Below are 27,759 nucleotides of genomic sequence, written 5' to 3'. Positions count from 1 at the left end.
ATAGAAGTACCGATCACTGGTCGTGTATAGCAGTACCGATCACTGGTCGTGTATAGCAGTACCGATCACTGGTCGTGTATAGCAGTACCGATCACCTGTCATGTATAGAAGTACCGATCACTGGTCGTGTATAGGAGTACCGCTCACTTGTCGTGTATAGAAGTACCAATCAATTGTCTTGTATACAAGTACCGATCACTAGTTTTGTATAGGAGTACCGCTCACTGGTCATGTATAGAAGGACAGATCACTGGTCATGTATGGAAATACCGCTCACTGGCCATGTATAAAAGTACTGATCACTGGTCATGTATAGAAGTACCACTTACTGGTCGTGTATAGAAGTATGGCTCACTGGTCCTGTATAGAAGTACCGCTCATTGGTCATGTATAGAAGTACTGATCCCTGGTACTGCATAGAAGTACCGATCACTGGTCGTGTATAGAAGTACTGCTCTCTGGTCATGTATGGAAGCACAGATCACTGGTAGTGTATAGAAGTACTGATCACTGGTCGTGTATAGAAGTACTGATCACTGGTCGTGTATAGAAGTACTGATCAGTGGTCGTGTATAGAAGTACCGATCACTGGTCGTCTATAGAAGTACCGATCACTGGTCGTGTATAGAGGTACTGCTCTCTGGTCATGTATAGAAGCACCGATCACTGGTTGTGTATAGAAGTACTGATCACTGGTCGTGTATAGAAGTACTGATCACTGGTTGTGTATAGAAGTACTGATCACTGGTCGTGTATAGAAGTACCGATCACTGGTCGTGTATAGAAGTACCGATCACTGGTCGTGTATAGAAGTACCGATCACTGGTCGTGTATAGAAGTACCGATCACTGGTCGTGTATAGAAGTACCGATCACTGGTCGTGTATAGAAGTACCGATCACTGGTCGTGTATAGAAGTACCGATCACTGGTCGTGTATAGAAGTACCGATCACTGGTCGTGTATAGAAGTACCGATCACTGGTCCTGTATAGAAGTACTGCTCTCTGGTCGTGTATAGCGGTACTGCTCTCTGGTCATGTATAGAAGCACCGATCACTGGTTGTGTATAGAAGTACCGCTTACTGGCCGTATATAGAAGTACTTATCACTGGTCCTGTGTAGAAGTACCACTCACTGGTCATGTATAGAAGTACCCCTCACTGGTCGTGTATAGAAGTACCCCTCACTGGTCGTGTATAGAAGTACCGATCACTGGTCGTGTATAGAAGTACCGATCACTGGTCGTGTATAGAAGTACCGATCACTGGTCGTGTAGAGAAGTACCGATCACTGGTCGTGTAGAGAAGTACCGATCACTGGTCGTGTAGAGAAGTACCGATCACTGGTCGTGTAGAGACGTACCGATCACTGGTCGTGTATAGAAGTACCGATCACTGGTCGTGTATAGAAGTACCGATCACTGGTCGTGTATAGAAGTACCGATCACTGGTCGTGTATAGAAGTACCGATCACTGGTCCTGTATAGAAGTACTGCTCTCTGGTCGTGTATAGCGGTACTGCTCTCTGGTCATGTATAGAAGCACCGATCACTGGTTGTGTATAGAAGTACCGCTTACTGGCCGTGTATAGAAGTACTTATCACTGGTCCTGTGTAGAAGTACCACTCACTGGTCATGTATAGAAGTACCGCTCACTGGTCGTGTATAGAAGTACCGATCACTGGTCGTGTATAGAAGTACCGATCACTGGTCGTGTATAGAAGTACCGATCACTGGTCGTGTAGAGAAGTACCGATCACTGGTCGTGTATAGAAGTACCGATCACTGGTCGTGTAGAGAAGTACCGATCACTGGTCGTGTAGAGACGTACCGATCACTGGTCGTGTATAGAAGTACCGATCACTGGTCGTGTATAGAAGTACCGATCACTGGTCGTGTATAGAAGTACCGATCACTGGTCGTGTATAGAAGTACCGATCACTGGTCGTGTATAGAAGTACCGATCACTGGTCGTGTATAGAAGTACTGATCACTGGTCGTGTGAAGAAGTACCGATCACTGGTCGTGTATAGAAGTACCGATCACTGGTCGTGTATACAGTAGAAGGACCGATCACTGGTCATCTACCTCTGGCTACTGGTGCCGTGGGGGCGTTTCACCAGGATTTACATGAATGTGTCATCTCTTAGCCGGCATCCCAGTCTAAGAAGATAGTGACCCCAGATGATGCCAGAACAAAGGTGGCGCCATCCTTCTGGAGAGGAAAGCGATGAAAGCGTGGTCAGTAAATAACTGCCACATTCCTTAGCATGCTGTTCTTAACATAAATAAATATATCTAATGACAGGTCCACTTTACCAGTCCTCTGACCTCAGTCTCCCAAGCTTCTCTATATTGGCATTGATGGAGCGCTCCAGCACACATGCTGCAATAACCAAACAGAATGATAAGAAGATTGGAATCTTACAAACCAAATGTAAGGCCCCATTTACACCTCAGCGTTTTGGAGCTGGAGGAAAAAATCTATTCTCTAAACCTAAAGCAAAAGCAAAAAGTTCTGGAGCTTCTTTTTGTAACTCGAATCGAGCAGATTGGTGCTTTTTTAAGTGTTTTTTGTTCCATAAAAATGCATGGAAACACTTGATTTGGGCATGTTTTCTGGCATGATTTTGAGCACTTTTCTGCTCGAATGCAGTAATTAAATAAAAAAAAATGATTAAAAATAAATAAAATACATAAACACTATAAGAAATAATAAATTACAAAATCATAACCCCTAACCCTAAAAACCCCTAATTCTAACCCTAGCATGTACTCCTAATCCTAATATTAACCCCTAACCCTAATAACCCCTAATCGCTAACATTAACTCCTATTCTTTAGCCTAACCCTAATATTGACCCCTAACCCCAATAATAACTCCTAATCTTAACACTAATATTAACCCCTAATCCTAACCTTAATATTGCCCCCTAACCCTTATGTTGACCCCACTGACCCTAATAACCCCTAATTCTAATCCTAATATTGACTCCTAACCCTAAAATTTACCCCTAATATTGACCCCCAACCCCAATATTAACCCCTAATACTAATAACCCCTAATCCTAACTCTAATATTGACCCCCAGCCCTAATATTGACTCGAACAATAACCACTAACCCTAAAATTAACCCCAAATCCTAACCCTAATATTGACCCCTAACCCCAATATTGACCCCTAACACTAATATTAACTCCGAGCCCTAATAGTAACCCCTAACCCTAATATTGACCCCTAATCCTAACCCTAATAACCCCTAATCCTAACCCCTGTATTGACCCCTAGTTCTAATATTGACTCTAATATTAACCTCTAACCCTAATATTGACCCCTAACCCCAGTATTGACCCCTAACCTTAATATTAACTCCTAATCCTAACCCTAACTTTAACCCTAATCCTAACCCCCTAATGACTCGTAACCCTAATCCTAACTGCTAATATTGACCCCCTACGCCCAGCCCCTAACCATAACCTTTAACCCCTACCCCTTAAAAAAATAATACAATAAAAAAATAAATAAATAAAAAGCGGATACAAAAGCTGAATAACATACAAGTATGAAACCGATCATATTTTTCTCTATTGACTAATAAAAAAAAAATGCCAAAGCTCAAAACGCTTTAGAACCGCTGTACAAAAACGCGCATACAAGCGCCCGAAAAAACACGATGCCCAGGTGTTAATTCAGCCTAACAAAGTATCTCTGTGCGATCAGAATATGAATATTTCTTCACTCCCGCGCTCTCCTCTCACCGGCAGAACAGTCTGATGATTCACCGCTGGGTTCATCTCGTTTTTTCGCTCTCGGCGGTCTCACCATCCCGCGTTGCTCCACGGCGAGTTCACAGCCAGTCATGTAAAGACATCTGATTAAAGGCAGCGCCTCCCGCCGAGACAGGACGCCGGAGATCACAGCACTCAAATTGCTCTGTAAAATATTCATCATCCCGAGGGGCTTGTTCCGGCTTTATTATACATCCCGCTAAACGTCGCGTCTTTACGAATGATCTGCCGCACGGCAAACAGCCTCATCTCCATGACACAGCGCCTCCTTCCGATGAGGCTGGCGGAGGTCAGGAGGGAATTGGAGATTCGCCCCATTCTTGGTTTACTGATGTCAGAGACGGGCCATGTCGCCATAGTTCGGCGAGGTATCCCTCGTATCTGTAGGCGCGTCCTCAGATTCCCTGTATTCCCGGTATTCAGGACCTGAGGGGCTCAACCTTAGAGAGGACAGGGCCTGGCACATTCTTCCAGAACCTTCCACAACTTTAAAATTTTTCTACTCTACAATAAATGTATCAGATTGTAAAATGTGGATCTAAAATTGATTAAAAAAGGATGAAAATTAGTTACTGTTTTTTAAAGCTTTATTTTTGGTAAAAGCAAAACATCCACTGCTGGACCGGAACGATATATTGTTAAGGGGATTTGAGATTGTGGCCCCAAGGGAGACCATATCACTGGTGTCAGTGGGATAGTGGCCCTCAGGATGGAATTAACCCTCAATTTACTGGGGATAGTGGTCCCAATCTTGGAATAACCCCCTCAATTCATTGGTGTCAGTGGGATAGTGGTCCCCAGGGGGGGAAGAGTCCATCAATTCATTGGTTTTAGTGGAATAGTGGCCCCCAGGACGTAATAGCCCCTCAATTCATTGGTGTTAGTGGGATAATGGCCCCCGGGGGGGGGGGGGGGAGAGCCACTCAACTCATTGGTTTTATTGGAATAATGGCTGCCAGAGGGGAAGAGCCCCTTAATTTATTGGTGTCAGTAGGATAATGGCCCCCAGTTCACTTATTTCAGTGGAATAGTGGCCCCTATGAGGGAAGAGCCCCTAGTGCATTGCTGCCTCCAGGGGGAAAATAGCCCCTCAATTCATTGGTGTCAGTGGGATAGTGGCACCCGGGGGGGGGGGGACCCTTATATCAGTTGTTGGTGTCAGTGGGATAATGGCCCTCAGGATGGAATGATATTCACTGGGGATAGTGGCCCCAATCTTGGAATAACCCCTCAATTCATTGTTAGTGGGATAGTGACCCTCAGGGAGGAAGAGTCCCTAATTTAATTGGTTTCAGTGCGATAGTGGCCCCCAGGACATAATAGCCCCTCATTTTCATTGGTGTCAGTGGCATAATGGCCCCCAGGGGGGGAAGAGCCACTCAACTCATTGGTGTCAGTGGGATAATGGCTCCCAGGGGGAAAGAGCCCCTAATTTATTGGTGTCAGGAGGATAATGGCCCCCAGTTCATTGATGTCAATGGTATAGTGGCCCCTATGAGGGAAAAGACCCCAATGCATTGCTGTCAGTGGGATAGTGGCCTCCAGGGGGGGAATAGCCCGTCAATTCATTGGTGTCAGTGGAATAGTGGCCCCCAGGGGAAAAAAAACCCTCATATCAGTTGTGTCTATGGGATTGTAGCCCCCAGGTCAGAATAACCCCACTTTTCATTGGTTTCTGTGGAATAGTGACCCCAAGGGGCAAGGCCATCTTAATTGTAAAGTAATGCACTGGGGCCCCTACCAGCCTGCCCCAATTTACACACCTACACCTAAGAATTAAGGTATAAATAGTTGATAGAATTAAACATATATTTATTAGTACTTTCAGTAAAATCAATTTTAAACAATAAGAAAACATGCCATAAATCAAAGACTAATCAACACAAAGAGCACAGTACGAGGGGGGGGGGGGGGGGTTAAGGCAGAAGGGCACAGTACAGGGGAGTCAGGAGGGCACAATACTGGGATCAGGAGGGCAAAATAGTTTATGGGATGCTGCCTAGGACATAATGCCAGAAATGCCCATGCATTAAGACAGCCCTGCCCAGGAGGAATAGCCCCTCACTTTACTGGTGTCAATGAGAGAGTGGCCCCCAGAACAGAATAACCTCTCAGTTCAGTGGGATTGTGGCCCCCAGGTGGGATAGGCCCTCAGTTCACTGGTGTCAGTAGGATAGTGGCCCCCAGGGGGGAAATAGTCCCTCAATTCACTGGTGTCAGTGGAAAAATGGCCCCCAGGATGGAATAACTCCTCATTTCATTGGTGTCATTAGGATAGTGGCCCCCAGGATGGAGAATAGCCCTTCAGTTTAATAGTGTCAGTTTGATAGTGGAACCCAGGAGGAAATAGTTCCTGGGTGGGTATCAGTCTGGAGAAGTGGGTGTCCTAGGGAGGCTATATTTACATAGGAAACATCCACATGTTAAAATTAGCCTCCATGAATTAAGGAACCAAAATCCAATGAGGAAAATGACTAGATGATGCTGGAAATACTACAGCCAGGAAAATGGGGGGGGGGGGGCTCTATCTGACTTGCTGCAGCTTCTAATGCACCTTGTGGGAAGCTCACAGTGTGCAGTGAAATCAGAGGCAGCTGATTCAGTCCAGGAGAAGAGTCGATACAACCGTGCACGACTGAAGGGGGAGGCCAGAGGTCAGATTTAATAATAAATGAACAGATGTGTCATCGCAACGCTGTGCTGAGCTCTCTCCAGCTCAGCGAGTTGGCGGTTGGATTTCGCGGTGTTTGGGTTGTTTTCTGTCTGTTTTTACTTTTCTGTTCAGGAGACGCTGACAGATGTAGAATACACAATCAGCGACGTTGCGGTGTTCAAAATTCACATCGCAGTGTTAATGTGTACCTACAGCTCACACACAGCTGTTCCCGTCTCAGGATAAAATATGGAGTCTGATCTGAGCTCTGAGAGTTCCGGAGGAAAATTAAAATTATTTTTTACTTCAAGATCTCATGAACAATTTCTGCGGGATTTCGCTACGTGGTTAGGACACCGGGGACCAATCCCCATTCCAAGGCCACTCCGAGGACAAATCCCCATTCCAGGGCCCCTCCGAAGAGAAATCTCCATTCCAAGGCCTCGGCTGGAGACAAATCCCCATTCCAAGGCCACTCTGGGGATACATCCCTATCCCAAGGCCACTCCAGAAAACAAATCCCCATACCAAGGCCACTCTGAGGACCAATTCCCATCCCAAGGCCACTGCAAGGACCAATCCCCATCCCAAGGCAAATGGTGACCAGGTTTCTAAGGCAAATCCAGTGACCAATCCCCATTCCAAAGCCACTCCAGGGACCAATCCCTATTCCAAGACCACTCTGGGGACAAATCCCCATCCCAAGGCCACTCCAGAGAACAAATCCCCATTCCAGGGCCACTCCGAAGAGAAATCTCCATTCCAAGGCCTCGGCTGGAGACAAATCCCATTCCAAGGCCACTCTGGGGACTAATCCCCATTACAAGGCCACTCCGGGGACTAAACCCCATTACAAGGTCACTCTGAGGAGAATATCCCATTCGAAGGCCACTCTGGGGACAAATCCTCATTCCAAGGCCACTCTTGGCACGTGTCCCCATTCCAAGGCCACTCCAAGTACGAATCTCCATTTGAAGGCAATTCTGAGGACAAATCTCCTTTTCAAGGCCACTCCGAGGACCAATTCCCATTCCAAGACCACTCTGGAGACAAATCCCAATCCCAAGGCCACTCCAGGGACCAATCCCCATTCCAAGGCCACTCCAGGGACCAATCCCCATTCCAAGGCCACTCCAGGGACCAATCCCCATTCCAAGCCACTCCAGGGACCAATCCCCATTCCAAGGCCCCCCTGGGGATACATCCCCATCACAAGGCCACTCCAGAGAACAAATCCCCATACCAAGGCCACTCTGAGGACCAATTCCCATCCCAAGGCCACTCCAAGGACAAATCCCCATTCCAAGGCCACTCTGAGGACCAATCCCCATCCCAAGGCAAATCTGGTGACCAATCCCCATTCCAGGGCCACTCCGGGGACTGACCCCCATTTCAAGACCACTCCGAGGACAAATCTCTATTCCAAAGACACTGCGGGGACCAATCCCCTTTCCAAAAGACTCTATTTAAATATATTCCTCAATAGCCACAAAGCATATAAATCCACTTGGAGAACCAAATGTCTTTACAAACCCGGATATTACCTCCCTTTCCCCAAGGGTCTGCATGTAGCCCGCTCAGGCACAGTGACTGGCTCCTTGTTTATGCCCATGGGTTTAGCAGCAGAAACTCTGACTCAGCATGATGTTATCTCTCACATTCCAGCAGTAAATCAGCTGAACTCTGACTGACTTGCTGGAAGAACATCTGGTTCCATCAGTAGGGGATGGCTTTGCAAATAACAGCAAATCTCTGAGCTATCCCATAATACTCCTCTGTATGTGTGATGTAAGGTTGTGTTTGGAGTGATGATTTCTCGGCTCTCTAACACTTGGTATGTTTTCTCTGTTGCAGGAACTACCTCTTCAGGCTCAGTCTCTTCAATGTCTCCCTCATACAGGTAAGTCCTCACTCACCTGGCCGCTCCGCTGTGTGAACTTTGTCTTCAGCTGCAGGAAAAGTGTTTCTGAAAATAAAGTGATTTGTAAATGTTTGTCTCTGGTTAATGCCGGTGATTAGATGGGTTTTGCATGAGCTTTGACCATGTGACTGTCTGTCCCATTGCTGTGTATCAGAAATCCATCCTTCTCCTTCCATCTATTCATTTATCTGGCATTCTGCCTATCCATTCATCCATTATTTCTCCTTCTGTCCATCCATCCCTCCATACCTCGTCTTCCTTTAATCAGTCCATCCAAGCATCCATCCATCCACCTTCATTTGTCTGTCTCTCCATCTACCCATCCCTTAAATCATTCCATTCATCCAACTTTGATCAGTCCATCCACATAGCCATCCTCCTTTGATCAGTCCATCTGTTGATTCATTCAATCCAATCATGCATCTATCCATCATCAGCCAGACCATCCATCCATCCCTCCCTCTTACTTTAATCAAGCAATCCATCCATCTTCAGTCAGTCCATCCACATATCTATCCATCCTTCTTCGATTCTTCGATCAGTCCATCTATCCTTCTTCGATCACGCCATACAAGTATCCATCTATCCTTCCTTCCCATAGATCAGTCCAACCATCCACCCAAGAATACATCCTCCTTCTTTCAATCAGTCCATCTGTCTATCAATATCCATTCGTCCATCCATCCCTCTTCCTTAAATCATTCCATCCATCTCTGATAGGTCCATCCATAAATCCAACTTCCTTTGTTCAATTCATCTGTCTGTCCGTCGATACATCCATCGATCATCCCATCCATCCAATCATCTGTCCAGTCTATCTATCTATCTATCTATCTATCTATCTATCTATCTATCTATCTATCTATCTATCTATCTATCTATCTATCTATCTATCTATCTATCTATCTATCTATCCATCAGCCCTCTTTCTTCGACCATTCCTCTACTTTCAATCATTCTACCTATCCTTCTTCAATCAGCCCATCCACATATCCATCCATCCTCCTTTGATCAGTCCATCCCTCTTCCTTCAATCATTCCATGCAAGTATCCTTCCACCATCAATCATTTCCAACATAAATCCAAGCAAGCATTTATCTATTCTTTTTTTCCCCCGATTGATCCATCTATCCAGCCAATTATCCATCATCCCTCTTCCTTTGATCAGTTCATCAATCTAACTGTCTTTAATCAGTCCATCCAAGCATCCATCCATCCACCATCAGTCTGTCTCTCCATCCACCCATCCCTCTTCCTCAATCATTCCATCCATCCATCCTTCTTTGATCAGTCCCTCCACATAGCCATCCTCCTTTGATTAGTCCATCTGTTGATCCATTCAATCCAATCATCCATCATCAGCCAGACCATTCATCCCTCCCTCCCTCTTTAATCAAGCAACCCGTCCATCTTCAGTCAGTCCGTCCGTCCTTCAGTCAGTCCATCTATCCTTCTTCGATCACTCCATACACATATCCATCTATCCTTCCTCCATAGATCAGTCCAACCATCCACCCAAGAATACATCCCCCTTCTTTCAATCAGTCCATCTGTCTATCCAATATCCATTCGTCCACCCATCCCTCTTCCTTAAATCATTCCATCCATCCATCTCCGATAAGTCCATCCACATATCCAACTTCCTTTGTTCAATTCATCTGTCTGTCTGTCCATCCAATCATCTGTCCAGTCTATCTATCTATCTATCTATCTATCTATCTATCTATCTATCTATCTATCTATCTATCTATCTATCTATCTATCTATCTATCTATCAGACCTCTTTCTTCGATCACCATTCCTCTTCCTTCAATCAAACTACCTATCCTTCTTCAATCAGCCCATCCACATATCCATCAATCCTCCATTGATCAGTCCATCCCTCTTCCTTCAATCATTCCATACAAGTATCCTTCCACCATCAATCATTTCCAACATAAATCCAACCAAGCATCTATCTATTCCTTTTTTTCCCGATTGATCCATCTATCCAGCCATTCATCCATCATCCCTCTTCCTTTGATCAGTTCATCAATCAAACTATCTTTAATCAGTCCATCCAAACTTCCATCTATCCATCCCTCTTCTTCAATCATTTCACCCGTTCATCTTTAATCAGTTCATCCACATTTCTATCCGTCCTCCTTTAATCATTCCGTTCATCCATCCACCCCCTCTTCCTTCGATCAGTCTAACCATCCATCCCTCTTTTTTTTTGATTGGTCCCTCCATCCAGCCATTCATCCATGTTAAATCAGTCTGCCTGTCCCTCTATCCATTTATGTTTTTCAGCGACCAAAAAAAATATACTGTAAGTATGGAAATTCAAGGAAAAAAATGCAAAATAGAAAAACTTCCCCAAAGCCTGATACGTCGCCCCATAGAATGTTCTGGGATGATGGTGGGTTGTAGTGGTGTCAGTATTTCCAAACTCTGCACACTTCAGAGTTTAGGGGCCCAAGTACCAGTTCTTAGTGGGGTATTACGGACAGGTTCTCTTTACATTGTGTCTGAACGCTTTGTCCTTGTTTGCTCTGATTTATTTATATTTCCTGCCTGATCTCCTCTATCTCATCTCTGGCGCCATCTACCCTTCATGGATCTGTTCTGCCTCCCATCTGTCCTTACAGGAGATAGTTCTCCCATTGAAAAAAAAAATTCCATCCTGCCTGCAGCTTTTGGTGAGTCACCATGTCACCGTCACCCCTGATTTAGTCAGTAGTTTTATTGTGGAATCACCCAGCTTCCACCCCAAATCATAATCTTGGATCTCTTCCTAATCCGTTCACTTTCTAAAGGTGGTCCCAAAAGCCTTAATAGTCATAAACCTTCTCCTAATTGGAGCATCGTGTGTGATAGTGAGTGACAGAATTTGTCATTGCAAACATCAATGTCCCACTTTGTTGACATCTCCTTGTTTGTGGATCCTGAGAAACCCTCTGCTATAGGGAAGAAGATAGGATCGGAGTACTGCATGTTTCCAGTTGTCAGATACTGAGGACGTTCCAGGAGTTTTAGCAGCTTTACAGGGTAGGGCGGATCAGGGGAGGACTGGGCCAGGAGGCAAGGGGGAAATTGCCCCCTGGGCCGCTCTGATGTCCTCTAAAAAGGCTGCACAGCTTCTGCCACAGACATGCCTAAAGGATTCCTGGTGAAGATAAGTAAAAAATCCCTGTCACTGACCTAATGAGTGCAGTTGAAGACCAGCAGAGAGCTCAGGACTTTAGATGGTTTAAACTGTCTGAGCAGAGTCTGGTTCCATGCCCCCCTGACTCTCCTCCCCTGGCCAGTCCCAACTGAGCTGTCCCAGCTCCCCCCAACCGCCCCCTGCTGGCCAGGTTGGGAACCCAGATTCAGCTGGTGAGTAGACAGTACCTGGAGCAGGGCTTCAGCCTGAAATGGGGGGGGGGGGGGTCAGGAGGAGGACGGGAAGAAGGAGAGTGGGAGGAGGCCAAGTCGCTGTACCATGGGCCTCTGGTTTGTACTTGCCCCTTGGGCCCAAAGTTGCCAGTCTGCCCCTGGGGAGGATCCCCTGGTCATCCAACAACCTTAAGGTCTTCTCCTGTGCTGCCCCTCTTTAATGAATCTCCTTTTCCTCTCAGCATCTGACTGTCTCTAAATGTTCATCCTTCTTCTACTGCTTCTACCCAGCATAGAACGTCTTTGGTCCTACTCAACCAATCTCAATCACATTGTAAACATCAGAACTTGGTAGGATGTTCTGGGATAAACCAATGATGTCTGAGAAAATCTTTGGCCTGGCTTCAGATCTTCCAGCTTATTAAAGTGATTGTAAATGATCACCTTGTAAAACAATCCATTCAGTTTAAAATAGAAATTAAATGCAAAACATTTTTGTATAGATTCAAATATACATTGGGAATAAAGTTTTTCCTCTTTTTTTTTTTTTTATAAGTGCTCACATTCCCTCTGTTCTCAGCTGCATAGGAGCTGAGGGGGAGAAGCAGCAGCAGAGCTTCCAGGTGAATGGCTGTGCAGAGGAGGGTGTCAGGACAGGTCTGATCATTGGAGGAGAGCATACTCCGTTCCCAGCATAGCCAGAGAACTGACCACGCTGTGTGGTCAGTTTTTAATAGGAAAGCAAGGGGATTCGCAGGAACATCAGGGATTTCACATAAAGGAAGCAATACAAGGAGAACAGGTGACTTTCTCATACAAGTACATGGCACAGCAGCCACATATCAGGAATATGAAGTGTTGGGGTGAAAATTGCTTTAACTCCCATGGATTTGATTGGATTGGACAGCTCCATTACAGCCTTGTATTTGATGCTGCAGTGATTTTGTAATCAGTGCCCCCTGTTTTTTCTGCTACGGCTCTGAATATATATTGGAGTCACCCTCTGTCCTCCCACGTATTGGCTGACTGGAGTCCTGGGTTTTTTGAGGCCACCTCTTGTCCTCCCAATAATTGGCTGACTGGAGTCCTGGGTGTACTGAGGCCAACTCCTGTTTTCTCCTTGATTGGCTGAAAAGGTCTCTGAATGATTTGGGGTCACCTCCTGTCCTCCCACTAATTAGCAGAACAGGGTTCTGGGTGTATTGGGGTTACCTCCTCTTCTATCCTTGATTGACTGAAAAGGTCTCTGAATGTGCTGGGGTCCCCTCTTTACCTCCCACTGATTGACTGAACAGGGTTATGGTTGTATTGGGATTACCTTCTTTCTACCTCTTGATTGGCTGAACAGGCTCCTGGGTGTATTGAGGGTCACCACCTGTCCTCCCGCTAATTGGCTAAAGAGGGTTCTGGGTGTATTAGGGTCACCCCCTGCCCTCCCACTAGTTGGCTGAACAGGGTTCTGTGTGTATCGGGGTCACCACCTGGCCTTTCACTAATTGGCTGAACAGGGTTCTGGGTATATTAAAGTCAGTTCTATTTCTTCCACTGATTGGCTGAACCGTGTTCTGTGTTTATTGGGGTCATCTCCTGTCCTCCCCAAGATTGGCTGAAAAGGTCTTTTAAATATATTTGGAGTCACCTTCTGTCCCTCCTCTTGATTGGCTGAACAAGGTTTTGGGTGTATTAGGGTCGCCTCCTGTTCTGCTGATTGGCTGAACAGGGTTCTGGGTGTATTGAGGTCCTGTCTTCTCCTTGATTGGCTAAAAAGGTCTATAAATGTATTGGGGTCCCCTGTCCTCCTATTGATTGGCTGAACAGGGTCCTAAGTGTATTGAGGGTCACCTCCTGTCTTTCCCTAATTGGCTGAAAATGTCTCTGATGTATTCAGAGGGGTAGGGCGACCCCTACAGGTAGTCTGTACAGGTCTCTATGATTTGTAATGGCGGCCTTGGATTGGAGTCCATGTGACTCTGCATACACTGAACAAAATTATAAAAGCAACTCTTTTGTTGTCGTCTCAGGGAAGCTCATCTGCATGCTCATTGTCCTCATCGGGGTCTCCACCTGACTGCAGTTCGTCGTCATAACCGACTTGAGTGGGCAAATGCTCACATCGGATGGCGTCTGGCACTTTGGAGAGGTGTTCTCTTCACGGATGAATCCCGGTTTTCACTGTACAGGGCAGATGGCAGACAGTGTGTATGGCATTGTGTGGATGAGCGGTTTGCTGATGTCAACGTTGTGGATGGAGTGGCCCATGGTGGAGGTGGGGTTATGGTATGGGCAGGTGTACGTTGTGGATGGAGTGGCCCATGGTGGAGGTGGGGTTATGGTATGGGCAGGCGTACGTTGTGGATGGAGTGGCCCATGGTGGCAGTGGGGTTATGGTATGGGCAGGCGTACGTTGTGGATGGAGTTGGCCCATGGTGGCAGTGGGGTTATGGTATGGGCAGGCGTACGTTGTGGGTGGAGTGTCCCATGGTGGCGGTGGGGGTATGATATGGGCAGGCGTATGTTGTCGGTGGAGTGGCCCATGGTGGGGGTGGGGTTATGGTATGGGCAGGCGTACGTTGTGGGTGGAGTGGCCCATGGTGGCGGTGGGGTTATGGTATGGGCAGGCGTACATTGTGGGTGGAGTGGCCCATGGTGGCGGTGGGGTTATGGTATGGGCAGGCGTACGTTGTGGGTGGAGTGGCCCATGGTGGCGGTGGGGTTATGGTATGGGCAGGCGTACGTTGTGGGTGGAGTGGCCCATGGTGGCGGTGGGGTTATGGTATGGGCAGGCGTACGTTGTGGGTGGAGTGGTCCATGGTGGCGTTGGGGTTATGGAATGGGCAGGCGTACGTTGTGGATGGAGTGGCCCATGGTGGCGGTGGGGTTTCGGTATGGGCAGGCGTACGTTGTGGATGGAGTTGGCCCATGGTGGCGGTGGGGTTATGGTATGGGCAGGCGTACGTTATGGATGGAATGGCCCAAGGTGGCGGTGGGGTTATGGTATGGGCAGGTATATGTTACGGATAGGATAGAGTGGCCCATGGTGGCGGTGGGGTTATGGTATGGGCAGGCGTACGTTGTGGGTGGAGTGGTCCATGGTGGCGGTGGGATTATGGTATGGGCAGGCGTATGTTATGGACAACGAACACCGGTGCATTTTATTGATGGCATTTTGAATGCACAGAGATACCGTGACGAGATCCTGAGGCCCATTGTTGTGCCATTCATCCACGACCATCACCTCATGTTGCAGCATGATAATGCGCGGCCCCATGGTGCAAGGATCTGTACACAATTCCTGGAAGCTGAAAACATCCCAGTTCTTGCATGGCCAGCATACTCACCGGACATGTCACTCGTTGAGCATGTTTGGGGTGCTCTGGATCGGCGTATACGGCAGCGTGTTGAAGGTCCTGCCAATATCCAGCAACTTCGCACAACCATTGAAGAGGAGTGGACCAACATTCCACTGGAACCAATTATCAACCTGATCAACTCTATGCCAAGGAGATGTGTTGCACTGCATGAGGCAAATGGTGGTCACACCAGATACTGACTGGTTTTCGGACCCCCACCGGACCCCCCAATACAGTAAAACTGCACGTTTTAGAGTGGCCTTTTATTGTGGGCAGCCTAAGGCACGACTGTGCAATAATCATGCTGTCCAATCAGCATCTTGATATGCCACACCTGTGAGGTGGATGGATTATCTCAGCAAAGCAGAAGTGATCACTAACACAGATTTACACAGATTTGTGAACAATATTGGAGAGAAATCGGCCTTTTGTGTGCATAGAAAAAGTCTGAGATCTTTGTGTTCAGCTCATGAAAAATGGGGGCAAAAACAAAAGTGTTGCGTTTATAATTTTGTTCAGTGTAGATATTGTTGCAGTTCGGTCTCCATTGTATTGTCTTATTGTATCACGTGTGGCCGGCTTTAAGTGGAAAACTCCCAAAGGCCAACCTGTCCGTTTCCTTCAACTATCTTTTTGTTTCCATTTAGAAAAGCGCCCCAGTCGCCTCCTGTAAATTCTGCCGGCACACTGGATTGCCGCGCCTGCATCTCCTAGTTTTGGTCGTTTTCCTTATTTTTTCAGATATTTTTTATGTTGTTGTGTCAGAACTCAGATAATCCCCAACCAACATGGCGGCCACTGAGGGTGCTTCTCATAATTAGATCGGCGCTAATTGGCCCGGAAAGATTAAGAAAAGCTTGCGGCCTTCGTGATAAATGCGTTTTGGGGCCTTCGGTGTGCTGGGGAGATGGAAATGAGCACCATAAATTCTCCGGCACTTTTTGCTGGCTTGGCCCTCCGAAATAATTCTCTCCCAGAGCATTGAAATAACGCAGAGAGAACGTCACGGGCCCGGCGGCCTACCGCGCGGCGCTGTATTGACTCCTCGGTTTGAACGGGTCGGAGTTGCAGCTCGATGCGCGGCACGTGATTCTTCATCCTTGGCTGGCAAACTATTCGATCGGGAATAGCTGGAGATATGAAGAGCGATGGAGGCCTCGGGGGTCGAACGGATTGTGCTTTGCATCTGAAGAGCTGACTGACCTCGGCGTTCCTGAAATAAATCCGCCTATAGATCTTCTGTGAGCCCAATGTGTAAACATTGCGCCGGATGGTGGGAACTGACTGCAAACAGGCAGGAATGCAGCAAATCCTCTCCCAGAAACCGATCTTCAGATCTTTGTCCTCCGGTGTGCCGCCATGCATACATATAGAGGGATTTATATGTCCCCGGATCTGCGAACAGCACGCTCTGCATTGTCATTCCGTGTATTCATTACCACGCTAAATGTATGGAGGGAATTAGCATATCTCGTGCTGTTGTTACAATGTATAACTTTTGATGTGACTTTGTTACATGTTTGCTGTTCCATATTTTCATGTCTGTACTTGTCAACACCCCCCCCCCCACTCTTTGTGCCCCCCCACCCGCCACTCTGTGAGCTCCCTACCCCCCACTATGTGTGCTCTACTGTTCTGCTGAAATAAGATCAGTTTTAGCATGGAAAGACTAAGGCCCTACTTTTTTAGTCTCTGTCAGCCAATGAAATGTTGAGTACAGTTGAGTTCGCGTTAGCAGGGGCTGGTTACCGTGCACCGCCACTGAAATCATTGAACGTCGCCGTGCTAAAATGCACACCTGTACTATTTTTGGCAACAGGCAGCAGCACAGCGCACAGGTGTGCACTAGCATAGTTAAAAATAATGGCAAAGTTGGTGACACCAATGATGGGGCGCTATTCCTCCCATTGACACCAATGATGGGGCACTATTCCTCCCACTGACACCAATGATGGGGCACTATTCCTCCCACTGACACCAATGATGGGACACTATTCCTCCCACTGACACCAATGATGGGGCACTATTCCTCCCACTGACACCAATGATGGGGCACTATTCCTCCCACTGACACCAATGATGGGGCACTATTCCTCCCACTGACACCAATGATGGGGCACTATTCCTCCCACCGACACCAATGATGGGGGACTATTCCTCCCACTGACACCAATGATGGGGCACTATTCCTCCCACTGACACCAATGATGGGGCACTATTCCTCCCACTGACACCAATAATGGGGCACTATTCCTCCCACAGACACCAATGATGGGGTACTTCTCCTCCCACAGACACCAATGATGGGGTACTTCTCCTCCCACAGACACCAATGATGGGGTACTTCTCCTCCCACTGACACCAATGATGGGGCTATATTTCACCCACTGACACCAATGATGGGGCACTATTCCTCCCACTGACACCAAAGATGGGGCAATATTCCTCCCACTGACACCAATGATAGGGCACTATTCCTCCCACTGATACCAATGATGGGGCACTACTCCTCCCACTGACACCAATGATGGGGCACTATTCATCCCACTGATACCAATAATGGGGCACTATTCCTTCCACTTACACCAATGATACTATATTAGGTCTAATCAGTGATCTCCAAAGTGTGGCCAGTGGGACGGATGCAACCCTTTGTTTGCCCCCTTGGGGCACTATTCCTCCCACTGATACCAATGATGGGGCACTATTCCTCCCACTGACACCAAAGATGGGGCATTGTTTACTCCCACTGACACCAGGGCATTTTTTAATTCCACAGGCCACAGTAGGACCCCCCTATAGGCTGAAGGACAGTTAACTGGCCCTTTTGTTTAGAAAGTTTGGAGACCCCTGCTATAGGGCATTTGCTAGACTGCTCCAGGTGCAGTTGACCGACAACCTCCAAATTCTGCACCTGCAACTTTTTTGTTCTGCAGGAAACTGGCGGCAGCTTCTCCGTTGCGTCGGCTGAGCGTGGCACAGTCATTTGGAGGACATTTGCATGTGATTGAGGTTTGACCTGCACCATGTAACGATCTGCGGCCAGGATTATGGAGTTTGTCGCTCAGGAACATTGAGCAGCCACCGGCCGGCTAACAGGATAATTCCTCACGCTGACTTCTCCGCGCTCATCGCCTCTCTGATGAAGCTGCGCCGCCTCGACAGGCTGGAACAGGTCCAGAGAGGCGGCACGTGTACAGCGCGTCCTCCCAGACCGAGATCTGTCTGCGTCATCCAGGTGACCGGCAGGGCGAGCAAGCCGGGACATGAGGGACCCCGAATAACAATTCTCCAGACGCGGGTCAGACATTCCTGAGGTGGGACGGACGCTGCCGAGAAATCCCAACTTCACAGAGATGTCCCAACACAGTCCCTACAGAGGGGCCTCACACCTGACAAATACGCCTTTTATGTTCTGCTACAAAGAATCTTTTATCTTCTGATAGATAAACCAAATGTAACATTGTGATGTCAGAGAGAAGAGCTAACCAAATATTTACATAATGTTCTTTTTGTTTTGTTTTTTTCATTATTTTTGTTTGTTTTTAACCTAGATTTGAAATTTGATATATTTTTATTTTTCTTTTTCTTTTTACAATACACCGATACAGAGCTTCCGGAAAGTATTCACAGCGCTTCACTTTCTCCACATTTTGTTATGTTACAGCTTTATTCCAAAATGGAATAAATTCATTATTTTCCTTCAAATTCTACAAACAATCCCCCATAATGACAACGTGATAGAAGTTTATTTAAAATCTTTGCATATTTATTAAAAATAAAAAATGAAAAAATCACATAGGTATCACAGCCTTTGCCATGACTTTCAAAATTGAGCTCAGCTGCATCCTGTTTTCACTGATCACCCTTGAGATGTTTCTACAACTTGATTGGAGTCCACCTGTGGTAAGTTCAGTTGATTGGACATGATTTGGAAAGGCACACACCTGCCTGATTGGTGGAGAGCTGCAGAGATGGTTGTTTTTCTGGAAGGTTCTCCTCTCTCCACAGAGAAACGCTGGTGCTCTGTCAGAGTGACCATCGGGTTCTTGGGGACCATAAGATCCCACAGGTAACAGTGCATGTCAGAGCACAAACCAAAGCCACAAAGTCCAAGGAATCGTCTGTAGACCTCGGAGACAGGATTGTATGGAGGCACAGATCGGGGGAAGGGTACAGAAACATTTCTGTAGCATTGAAGGTCCCAATGAGCACAGTGGCCTCCATCATCCGTAACTGGAAGGAGTTTGGAACCACCAGCATATCACTGTAACTCTTGTCGCAGCGATTATGAAAAAGGTTCCTGCACTAATTTTTACCAATTTCATTCCTGGTGGGGGGTGGGGGGCACACCCACACACCCACACACCCACCATGAGGAGATTGGGGGAGGGAATTTATGTTGAGAAGGGGAATTTGGGGATGTGACAGGGGGTAATATTTGTTTTAGGAGGGGAAATCGGAGGAGGTGGGCTAGGAGTGGTGATCTGAGATTTTTGTTGAGCGGGGGGATAGATAAAGAAAATTTGTGTCGGAGGGGTGATATGGGCGGTTTGTACTAGTAACATGGTGGTGGTGGTATTGGTGGGGGAGGGGGGTTGTGCTAAAATCTGATTTTTTTTCTTTGGGGTAATTTGTGCAAGGATGGGGGAATTTGAAGTGGGGGGAGGATTTGTGCTCAGAGGGGGAATTTGAGGGGTAGAGGAAGTTTTTTTTTGGGGGGGGGGTTAAAAATTTGTGCTGGAGGCATATGGGGAGAGAGAAAATTTGAGCTGGGGGGGGGGGGGAGATATGTGCCAGGGGATTTTCAGAAATGGGGTGGAATTCTACTTGAAGGAAGGGGGGATTTGTGCTTGGGGGGGGGGGGGCATGCAGATTAGTGCTTCATTTTTTTTTTGGGGGGGGGTTTACTCACAAATAATCATGCATCTTATTATATGAATTATATGAATTATATGAATTATTATACGAATATTTTATTCGATCTTTCCATGTGACAACACTGAAGAAATGACACTTTGCTACAATGTAAAGTAGTGAGTGTACAGCTTGTATAACAGTGTAAATTTACTGTCCCCTCAAAATAACTCAACACACAGCTCCACAGATACTCAGTAGGGTTTAGGTCTGGAGACATGCTTGGCCAGTCCATCACCTTTACCCTCAGCTTCTTTAGCAAGGCAGTGGCCATCTTGGAGGTGTGTTTGGGGTCGTTATGTTGGAATACTGCCCTGCCCCCCAGTCTCTGAAGGGAGGGGATCATGCTCTGCTTCAGTATGTCACAGTACATGTTGGCATTCATGGTTTCCTCAATGAACTGTATCTCCCCAGTGCCGGCAGCACTCATGCAGCCCCAGACCATGACACTCCCACCACCATGCCTGACTGTAGGAAGACACACTTGTCTTTGTACTCCTCACCTGGTTGCCCCCACACACGCTTGACACCATCTGACCCAAATAAGTTTATCTTGGTCTCATCAGACCACAGGAGATGGTTCCAGTAATCCATGTCCTTAGTCTGCTTGTCTTCAGCAAACTGTTTGTGGGCTTTCTTGTGCATCATCTTTAGAAGAGGCTTCCTTCTGGGATGACAGCCATGCAGACCAGTTTGATGCAGTGTGCGGCGTATGGTCTGAGCACTGACAGGCTGACCCCCCACCCCTTCAACCTCTGCAGCAATGCTGGCAGCACTCATACGTCTATTTCCCAAAGACAACCTCTGGATATGACGCTGAGCACGTGCACTCAACTTCTTTGGTGGACCATGGCGAGGCCTGTTCTGAGTGGAACCTGTCCTGTTAAACTGCTGTATGGTCTTGGCCACCGTGCTGCAGCTCAGTTTCAGGGTCTTGGCAATCTTCTTATAGCCTAGGCCATCTTTATGTAGAGCAACAATTCTTTTTTTCAGATCCTCAGAGAGTTCTTTGCCATGAGGTGCCATGTTGAACATCCAGTGACCAGTATGAGAGAGTGAGAGCGATAACACCAAATTTAACACACCTTCTCCCCATTTACGCCTGAGACCTTGTAACACTAACGAGTCACATGACACCGGGGAGGGAAAATGGCTAATTGGGCCCAATTTGGACATTGTCACTTAGGGGTGTACTAACTTTTGTTGCCAGCGGTTTAGACATTAATGGCTGTGTGTTGAGTTATTTTGAGGGGACAGCACATTTACACTGTTATACAAGCTGTACACTCACTACTTTACATTGTAGCAAAGTCTAATTTCTTCAGTGTTGTCACATGAAAAGATAGAATAAAATATTTACAAAAATGTGAGGGGTGTACTTACTTTTGTGAGATACTGTATGTAGGGCAATCAACGATTGCGTGAGTAGGCGCCCTCACTGCGTTGGTTTATGTTCATATGTATGTGGGGTAGGGGGCCTCCAAAATTTTTGGGAAATATTTTAAGTGCTTAGGTCTAACTTTCATTTTTTACAATTTTATTTTGTTCCTAGAATATACAATGTGGCCCTCATAGTGGAGACCCTCCTATAGAGGAATGGTGTCCCGCCCCCAATATACATTGGTCAATCATTCCTGACAATATCTTCCTCCAATCTATAGAGAGGCCCCTACCCAGCCCCCGCTCCCCCTGCCTCTCCATTGTTCAGTATTGGGGGGGATCAATGAGATGGAAATTCGAGCGCTCATCTTCAGTACGACGCACATCACAGCCGTAGTGAATCGATTGTGTTGTGAATTTCGCAGTTTGACTCATTGTGGCAGAAAGGTCATGGCGGTGAAATCCGAGGGGCAGAGGTAACTCCGCGGTTGTCGGCCATCAGTAAGCAATTCGAGGATCTTCGGAGAGATGTGGCTGCGTGAGACGGGCGGGGGGGGGGGGGGGTGGAAGGTGAACGCTCAGTGCATTGCTGCAGCTTCTAATGCACATTGTGAGAAGCTCGCAGTGTGCGGTGAAATCAGAGGAAGCCGTTTCAGTCCAGGAGAGGAGTCGGTACAACTCTGCAAGACTAAAGGGGAGGCCGGAGTTCTGCTTTAGGATCAAACGAAATTCTGCTCATTAGTGAACTTGTGTTCTGAGCAAACCAAAAATCAGAGGTATTTCTGTGTAATCAGCCGCAGTCACCGAGAACGGCTTCTGATGGAGCGTGATTTCCACTGAATCAAGAAATATATCGTCAATATATTCAGAAGAGGAGAGTTATAGAGGAGGAAGCAGAGTCCTCCAGCAGTGCAGAGTATTTCAGGAGAAGAGAGTTATAGAGGAGGAAGCAGAGTCCTCCAGCAGAGCAGAGGATTTCAGGAGAGGAGAGTTATAGAGGAGGAAGCAGAGTCCTCCAGCAGAGCAGAGGATTTCAGGAGAGGAGAGTTATAGAGGAAGGAGCAGAGTCCTCCAGCAGTGCAGAGTATTTCAGGAGAGGAGAGTTATAGAGGAAGGAGCCGGGTCATCCAGCAGTGCAGAGTATTTCAGGAGAGGAGAGTTATAGAGGAAGGAACAGAGTCCTCCAGCAGTGCAGAGTATTTCAGGAGAGGAGAGTTATAGAGGAAGGAGCAGAGTCATCCAGCAGTGCAGAGTATTTCCGGAGAGGAGAGTTATAGAGGAAGGAGCAGAGTCCTCCAGCAGTGCAGAGTATTTCAGGAGAGGCGAGTTATAGAGGAAGGAGCAGAGTCCTCCAGCAGTGCAGAGTACTTCAGGAGAAGAGAGTTATAGAGGAAGGAGCAGAGTCCTCCAGCAGTGCAGAGTATTTCAGGAGAGGAGAGTTATAGAGGAAGGAGCAGAGTCCTCCAGCAGTGCAGAGTACTTCAGGAGAAGAGAGTTATAGAGGAAGGAGCAGAGTCCTCCAGCAGTGCAGAGTATTTCAGGAGAGGAGAGTTATAGAGGAGGAAGCAGATTCCTCCAGCAGAGCAGAGGATTTCAGGAGAGGAGAGTTATAGAGGAAGGAGCAGAGTCCTCCAGCGGAGCTGAGTACTTCAGGAGAGAAGAGTTATAGAGGAAGGAGCAGAGTCCTCCAGAAGTGCAGAGTATTTCAGGAGAGGAGGTATAGAGGAGGAAGCAGAGTCCTCCAGCAGTGCAGTGTATATCAGGTAGAGGAGAGTTATAGAGGAAGTAGCAGAGTCCTCCAGTAGAGCAGAGTACTTCAGGAGAGGAGAGTTATAGAGGAATGAGCAGAGTCCTCCAGCAGTGCAGAGTTATAGAGGAAGGAGCAGAGTCCTCCAGCAGAGCAGAGTAATTCAGGAGAGGAGAGTTATAGAGGAAGGAGCAGAGTCCTCCAGCAGTGCAGAGTAATTCAGGAGAGGAGAGTTATAGAGGAAGGAGCAGAGTCCTCCAGCAGTGCAGAGTATTTCAGGAGAGGAGAGTTATAGAGGAAGGAGCAGAGTCCTCCAGCAGTGCAGAGTCAGGAGAGGAGAGTTATAGAGGAAGGAGCAGAGTCCTCCAGCAGTGCAGAGTATTTCAGGAGAGGAGAGTTATAAAGGAAGGAGCAGAGTCCTCCAGCAGTGCAAAGTCAGGAGAGGAGAGTTATAGAGGAAGGAGCAGAGTCCTCCAGCAGTGCAGAGTACTTCAGGAGAGGAGAGTTATAGAGGAAGGAGCAGAGTCCTCCAGCAGTGCAAAGTCAGGAGAGGAGAGTTATAGAGGAAGGAGCAGAGTCCTCCAGCAGTGCAGAGTACTTCAGGAGAGGAGAGTTATAGAGGAAGGAGCAGAGTCCTCCAGCAGTGCAGAGTCAGGAGAGGAGAGTTATAGAGAAAGGAGCAGAGTCCTCCAGCAGTGCAGAGTACTTCAGGAGAGGAGAGTTATAGAGGAAGGAGCAGAGTCCTCCAGCAGTGCAGAGTACTTCAGGAGAGGAGAGTTATAGAGGAAGGAGCAGAGTCCTCCAGCAGTGCAGAGTACTTCAGGAGAGGAGAGTTATAGAGGAAGGAGCAGAGTCCTCCAGCAGTGCAGAGTATTTCAGGAGAGGAGAGTTATAAAGGAAGGAGCAGAGTCCTCCAGCAGTGCAGAGTCAGGAGAGGAGAGTTATAGAGGAAGGAGCAGAGTCCTCCAGCAGTGCAGAGTCAGGAGAGGAGAGTTATAGAGGAAGGAGCAGAGTCCTCCAGCAGTGCAGAGTATTTCAGGAGAGGAGAGTTATAGAGGAAGGAACAGAGTCTTCCAGCAGTGCAGAGTATTTCAGGACAGGGAGGGATCTCCTGCTTGCACAGGGTGGATACATCGTTATATAAGGTCCATCAATCTTTGTGTAAAGTTGTATCATTTGTTTTATAATTGTATCAATTTATTTCCTTTTCCTGTTTGATTTGCTGTAATGGAAGGAATGGGAGAAGGAATATCGCAGTGCGTGGGACGCGGGCCGATAATAAATACGGAACAATTAGCTCTCCACAGCGAAAACGGCCACTTGAACCTTCCTCTAATTGGCTGAGCACTTCTCACAATGGACCCCGGGGGATGTTTTGGGCCGCACAATATGGCCGCCCTTTTGTCTCCTGGGAATCACCAGCCAGTCATTGTGCGGCCGCTCTCGTAAAATGTAATTAAGATATTAACCCCTTGGCGGAATTGTGGCGCGGGGTCCCTGAGGATTACTGCCAGGAAAAGGAGAGAATTTAATAAAAAAAAATGAGTTTTGCCGTAATGAAGAAATCTCCCGGGCGGCAAATCCAAGGTTTGAGGGGCTCATTATTGGAATGTTAATGAGTTTTTTTTATTCCCCGATGAATGAATGAATGAATGAATGAATTGCTTCCATTGTTATCTGAAGGTATTTACTATGGGAGTGGGAAGAGCCCAGCCCCCACCTCCCCTCGCTCTGCTTAGGAATCGCATTATCCCACCACGCCAGCTGGGCCATCTGGTCACGACGTTGGATGAGGACTCGTTCCCATTCTAAGCCGCCATTTATCCAATGGACTCGGTCTGTGGTGGGAAGCGTCCCATCGTGTCCTGTGTGCCGCCGATCTGTTCCTGGCCAAAATCGCATGAGAGCGCCATCCGCCTGCCAGCGCAAGACGCAGATTGTGGGACAATGCAGATAAATTTCCACCTGTCATGGAGCTTTTAAAAAAAACTTGTTAGCCACAAATGCTGAATAGAAGAGCGTTAGATACTCTGCAGACTCGTCCTTTGTAAGTCACTGACCTGGACCCCAACCAGAACATTGGACCTCGCCGTGTATGAAGGAGATTCAGGTCACCTGAGACTGAGGTGTCAGTGTTTACTGGAGAGATAAACTACCTGAAATGTTCCACTGTCTCATAGGGACACTATTACTGAGATCCTGAGTTCCCAGGGGTTCCCACCATCCCTGTGCTGAGTTCCTGAGTCTGTAAACCTGCTGTGCCCATTATGAGGGGTTCCCACCATCCCTGTGCTGAGTTCCTGAGTCTGTAAACCTGCTGTGCCCATTATGAGGGGTTCCCACCATCCCTGTGCTGAGTTCCTGAGTCTGTAAACCTGCTGTGCCCATTATGAGGGGTCCCCACCATCCCTGTGCTGAGTTCCTGGGTCTGTACACCTGCTGTGCCCATTATGAGGGGTTCCCAGAATTCCTGTGCTGAGTTCCCAGGTCTGTACACCTGCTGTGCCCATTATGAGGGTTCCCACCATCCCTGTGCTGAGTTCCTGGGTCTGTACACCTGCTGTGCCCATTATGAGGGGTTCCCACCATCCCTGTGCTGAGTTCCCAGGTCTGTACACCTGCTGTGCCCATTTTGAGGGGTTCCCACCATCCCTGTGCTGAGTTCCTGGGTCTGTACACCTGCTGTGCCCATTATGAGGGGTTCCCAGAATTCCTGTGCTGAGTTCCCAGGTCTGTACACCTGCTGTGCCCATTATGAGGGTTCCCACCATCCCTGTGCTGAGTTCCTGGGTCTGTACACCTGCTGTGCCCATTATGAGGGGTTCCCACCATCCCTGTGCTGAGTTCCCAGGTCTGTACACCTGCTGTGCCCATTTTGAGGGGTTTCCACTATTCCTGTGCTGAGTTCCCGGGTCTGTACCCCCGCTGTGCCCATTATGAGGGGTTCCCACCATCCCTGTGCTGAGTTCCTGGGTCTGTACACCTGCTGTGCCCATTATGAGGGGTTCCCACCATCCCTGTGCTGAGTTCCCAGGTCTGTACACCTGCTGTGCCCATTATGAGGGGTTCCCACCATCCCTGTGCCGAGTTCCCGGGTCTGTACACCTGCTGTGCCCATTATGAGGGGTTCCCACCATCCCTGTGCTGAGTTCCAGAGTCTGTACACCTGCTTTTTGGTATCCTAGTGCAGACTTCTGGGAAAATCTGTGAGCCAATCACACAATCAGGAATTACATTTTTGGGGAGTCCTGTACATGGGGGGGGGGGGGGGGGAGTACATAGAATGCCTGCAGAATTTTGCAGAAAATTACAGCGGCTGCATATTGTTAAGGAAAAGCCATTTGTAATAACATTAAATTTACAACATGGCTTGTGTACCCACACTCCCCCCCCCCCTCCCCCAGTGTGGGGCATCTGGGGCAGGCAGGCCCCCTGGCATCCCCCATTGGTACGCCCCTGTGTGTAGCAATTGTGTTAAATTAGTATTATTTCATTATTTTTTATTTTTTTTATTTATTTTTTGTATTTTTTTCCACCAAAGTGAACTTACCCTGTAAAGATCAGCAAATCTTTTATCCAGTTTCAAAACAGTAAAACAGCAGTAATGTATCCGATTCCTCTGCTGCACCTTCTACTCATCAGACCAAAGATCCATACAGTGTAAAACATTTATTAACATTAAACTAAAATGTAAATAAAAATCTCACATTTAAAACAAATTTAAGCAGCACCAGGGTGCTCAGCTTCCTGTTTGGGTGTCTGTGATGTTTTTAGCCCCACCCTGTGAAGTCTCTAGCCCCGCCCTACACAGGAAAAATACTTCCTCAGGAGAACCTATTATGAAGAAGTCCCTAGTGTTGTCCATTTGCTGTTAAAGTGCAACATAATTATTGAATACACTTCTTTTTATTTTTTTTACCACACAGGACAGTGATCTGGGTTCTTCTACAACAAGAATCTCATATGTTATCCCCTTGACCCCTGGAAGATTTACCCCCCTTCATGACCAGACCATTTTTTGCTATACAGCACTGCGTTTATTTTAACTGACAATTGCGTGGTCATTGAATGCTGTACCCAAGTTAAATTTGTTATTTTTTTTCCCCACAAATAGGGCTTTCTGTTGGTGGTATTTGATCCCCTCTGGGTTTTTTATTTTCTGCGCTATAATAAAAAAAATAAGACCGACCAATTTTGAAAAAAAAAATAAAAAAATTACAATATTTTTTACTTTCTGCTATAAAACACATCCAATCAAAAACATGTAATAAAATGTTCTTTATAAATTTAGGCTAATTTGTATTGTGCTACATATTTTTGGTAAAAAAAATCCCAATGAGCGTATATTGATTGGTTTGTGCGAAAGTCATAGCATCTACAAACTATAGTGTATATATATATATATATATATATATATATTGTAATTTTTTTTCTAAATACTATTAATGATGTAGATCAGTGACTTATAACAGGACTGCGATATTGCGGCGGAAAATCTGACACTAACTGACACTTTTGATGCTTTGTGCTGAAAATATGCACTGTCACTGTACTAATGATACTGGCTAGGAAGGGGTTTAACATCTAGGGCGATCAAAGGGTTAAATGTGTGCCTAGCCAGTGTTTATGAGTACGGTTTGTGG

General features: G+C 47.0%; 1 protein-coding gene across 2 annotated transcripts in view; it reads left to right on the top strand.

Annotated features, from left to right (window-relative positions):
* SEMA5B (semaphorin 5B) overlaps positions 1-27,759 on the top strand; it is a 295,097-nt gene that overhangs the window by 44,769 nt on the left and 222,569 nt on the right. For both annotated transcript variants that reach the window (XM_082262187.1, XM_082262188.1), the window contains exon 3: positions 8,296-8,341. In XM_082262187.1, coding sequence (XP_082118313.1) covers positions 8,296-8,341 — 46 coding nt within the window. The remainder of the gene's footprint in view (positions 1-8,295; positions 8,342-27,759) is intronic.

This window comes from Pelophylax lessonae (assembly GCF_965119305.1).
Source record: "Pelophylax lessonae genome assembly, chromosome: 6".
NCBI classification, from domain to species: domain Eukaryota; kingdom Metazoa; phylum Chordata; class Amphibia; order Anura; family Ranidae; genus Pelophylax; species Pelophylax lessonae.
The sequence above is the reverse complement of the archived record's forward strand: the minus strand, read 5'-3'. Positions and strand labels throughout refer to the sequence as shown.